Genomic DNA, 3,264 nt, shown 5'->3' with positions numbered 1-3,264 from the left:
GAATTCGCCCTTTGATCTTGCAACCATTGGCGTAAAATTTTCTAAGAGATGTGGAAAAGTTGTCCATGGAGGCTGGAAGCATGCCATTTAGCGGGTTGAAAGATATATCAAGAAATGTTAAATTTCTGCTATTGGTTAAGGAAGTCAGGAAGCTTAATGATGAGTCGCTGCTTAAATTGTTTCCCCCTAAATTTAGATACTCTAGATGAGTCAAATATCCAAGTGAGATGGGAATCAAGCCAGTGAGTTTGTTGCCTGAAAGATCTAGATTAGTAAGTTTTGGACAATTGGAGATCGAATGAGGAATAGTCCCAACAAGATCGGTTAAGATGTCCAGATAAAGCTCTTCGATGTTGGGTATGACAGAACACATGTTTGGTGGAAGGCTTCCAGATAAATTGTTGAATGAAAGAGAAATCACTCTCAGCCCGGATATATTGAAGATCTCCATTGGAAGTGAACCACTAAAACTATTAAGCCCAAGATCAAGTACCTTCAGCTCAATGAGATTGCTTATCTCTTTGGGTATTTCACCTGGAAACACATATAGTGGATTACTAGTGAGTTTAAGCTGTCAATCTCCCATGGTAGAATCCACAAAGGATTTTAACTTTTATATTGTTGGTGATACAAAAGTATTAAAAGAAAAAAGAAAAAAAAATACTCAGAAGATAAAAATATTTGAACAGAACCATTAATCTGGCTTCTCTCCATGCCTAATATCACCAAACTTAGATACCTGAATTAATTAATTGACTGAAATTATTCCAGCGGTTACTGTGTAATAAATTAAAATTCTGAAGCAATTAGATACAAGCATTAATAAGATAAAAACATACCTTTGAAATGGTTAAATCCGAGATACAAATACTGCAAGTTACTCAATCTTCCAATTTCACTATGTATTGGTCCATCAAACTCATTATATGATAAACCCAATAGATGAAGTTGTGAACAATTTGATAAGCTTGTAGGCATATGACCCTGTAGATTGTTTTTGGATAGATAAATCTCTTTGAGTATTGAGAGATCATTACATAAACTATTGGGAAGATTTCCTGTTAAGCTATTCATTGTAAATGCAATGAGTTCAATTCTAGAATTATTGAAAATTTGGAATGGTATAGAACCCGTAAGTTGATTAAATTCTACGCCCAACGACTTCATGTTATGAAGATTTCCAATCCCTTCTGGAATGTTTCCTTGAAGAGAATTATGAGATATCTCCAAAGTCTCCAACCTCGAGGCATTCGAGAGTGATTGAGGAACAGAACCTATGAGCTTGTTACCCCTCATGTTTAATTCTCTAAGGTTTATAAGACTTCCAATCACTTTTGGTATTTGGCCCTCTATTGAATTGTATTCCATATTCAAAGTCTCAAGTTTTGAAATATTAGAAAATGAAGAAGGGATGGAACCAGTGAAACTATTATCCCCAAGATTTAGAAATTGAAGTTGGTGTAAAAATCCTAACCAAGAAGGAACCTCCCCGCTGAAACTGTTGAAACTTAAATCGAGAAACTTAAGTCGACGCAAGCGTGTCATTTCTTGAGGAAAATTTCCATTGAAATTATTGCTTCCCAAGTTGAGAGAAACAAGAAATGAGAGGTTTCCAAATTCACGAGGAATCCTGCCTGTAAGAGCCATGCTAGAAAGATTCAAGGTCTTCACTCGTTGGTGACGAGAACCACAAGTGACTCCAACCCAATGACAAACAGAAATAGCGGGAGACCAATTTTCATCCAAGAAATGAGAGGGGTCAGAAATGATTTGAGATTTTAAGGACAAAAGAGCTAATTGATCCGTGGTAATGTTTGTTTGGGTCATGGCTGAACTAGCCATAAGGAACAAGAGTGTTAAGAAAAAAAATTTGAAGGCTTTCTCCATTATTGCAAAAATTAGTAGGTATGCTCTATAACATGTGGTTTTGAGATTTTAAATAGCAATGAGGTATCCCTTTTGGTCTTCATGATTTTGAATTTTTTTTTACTTTTCTTCATTCATTCTGTTATATTCAGTGGCGGGGTTAAAGTTTTTATAAAGAAGTAAATTCATGAAAAAAATTAAGGAGTATCAATACATGAAAAATATTTTTACCTACCTACATAATGTATTTTTTCGACGAACATGTGACTCCGCCGTTGGTCATATCAATTTTGATTTCACCTAGTCTTGCACGTTTCAATCAGCCAAAGACTTGTGCATGTCAACCAAGTCTTTCTTTATTTTCTCTAGACTAGTCTTTTTGTTCCTCTAATAAGTTAATTTTATTAACATATACTATACGCTCGAGAAATATTTTTACAGTTAGCATATTTTATATTTTTGTAATCCTTTTATCTCTAGCTAAGAAAGGATCTATAGTTAATTTAGCTTATTTTTATATAGGATCGTAATAAAAGGAGCTTTTAATTAAAGTTTATAATTTGTTTGAAATTTTGATTCATTTTTTTGATAAAAGAACACACAACATTAAGCTCCCGTTTGGATGGGATTAAAATCTGGTCAAACAACCATTTAGTTTCTAGTTTAGCGTTTTTTTTTAAGTGTTTGTTAAAGTTAAAAAGTGTTAAAAAAAACAAAAACTGATTTTTAAAAAACAAAACACAAAAAATGAGAAGCTGGGTACCTCAGCTTTTTACTTTTTAGATTAAAATTCTTTGAGGTTCGATAAAATATATACCTTTTATCCCTTATATATTCCTCTAATTCCAATGATACCATGAACTTATAGCCCATAAATATATGATTTTCTTTCTTTTTTCTTTTTGCCGCTTCTCAATTTTTATTTCTCCAAGTCTTGCACGTTTCAATCAGCAAAGAATTGTGCAATTAAACCAAGTCTTGCTTTATTCAGCAAGCCCATCACTACATCGAAGGTTTTCTCGAAAATTTATTTTGAGTAAAGCATTTAGTATCCCTAAACTATGACCGAATTTATCGTGACACACTCAAACTTATGCGGTCCTAATACCCCTTAACTATATTTTAGTGTGTTTTTGTCAACCTTTTTGGCTGATGTGGCACCTTTTTAACTGTCGCGGCCTCTTTGACGTGGTCCCCAATTTTATGTAATAAAAGTGTCACATCAACACAAAAAGGTGACAAAAATGCACTAAAATTGACTTCAGGGGTAAAAGGATCCCTGTGAAGGAGTGTGTCGTAACAACTTTTTTCATAATTCACGGGGTGTACTGTATGCTTATCTACTTTTTTTAGAATAAAAAATTATAAATAATTCACCTTATAACAATTTTAAGGACA

The 3,264-nt window shown here is 33.5% G+C and overlaps 1 protein-coding gene across 1 annotated transcript; it reads right to left on the bottom strand.

The window, feature by feature from the left end:
* Positions 1 to 8: 8 nt before the first annotated feature.
* On the bottom strand, positions 9 to 1,954 carry LOC107855223 (LRR receptor-like serine/threonine-protein kinase GSO2; the record flags this gene model as incomplete). Its single annotated transcript, XM_047404965.1, has 2 exons — positions 840 to 1,954; positions 9 to 534 (listed from the first exon to the last, which is right to left on the bottom strand). Coding segments are annotated over exons 1-2 (1,574 nt in total), but the record flags the coding sequence as incomplete, so codon positions are not given.
* Between the last annotated feature and the right edge of the window lie 1,310 nt (positions 1,955 to 3,264).

This window comes from Capsicum annuum, unplaced genomic scaffold (assembly GCF_002878395.1).
Source record: "Capsicum annuum cultivar UCD-10X-F1 unplaced genomic scaffold, UCD10Xv1.1 ctg71959, whole genome shotgun sequence".
NCBI lineage: Eukaryota > Viridiplantae > Streptophyta > Magnoliopsida > Solanales > Solanaceae > Capsicum > Capsicum annuum.
This window is presented reverse-complemented; position numbering and strand designations above follow the sequence as displayed.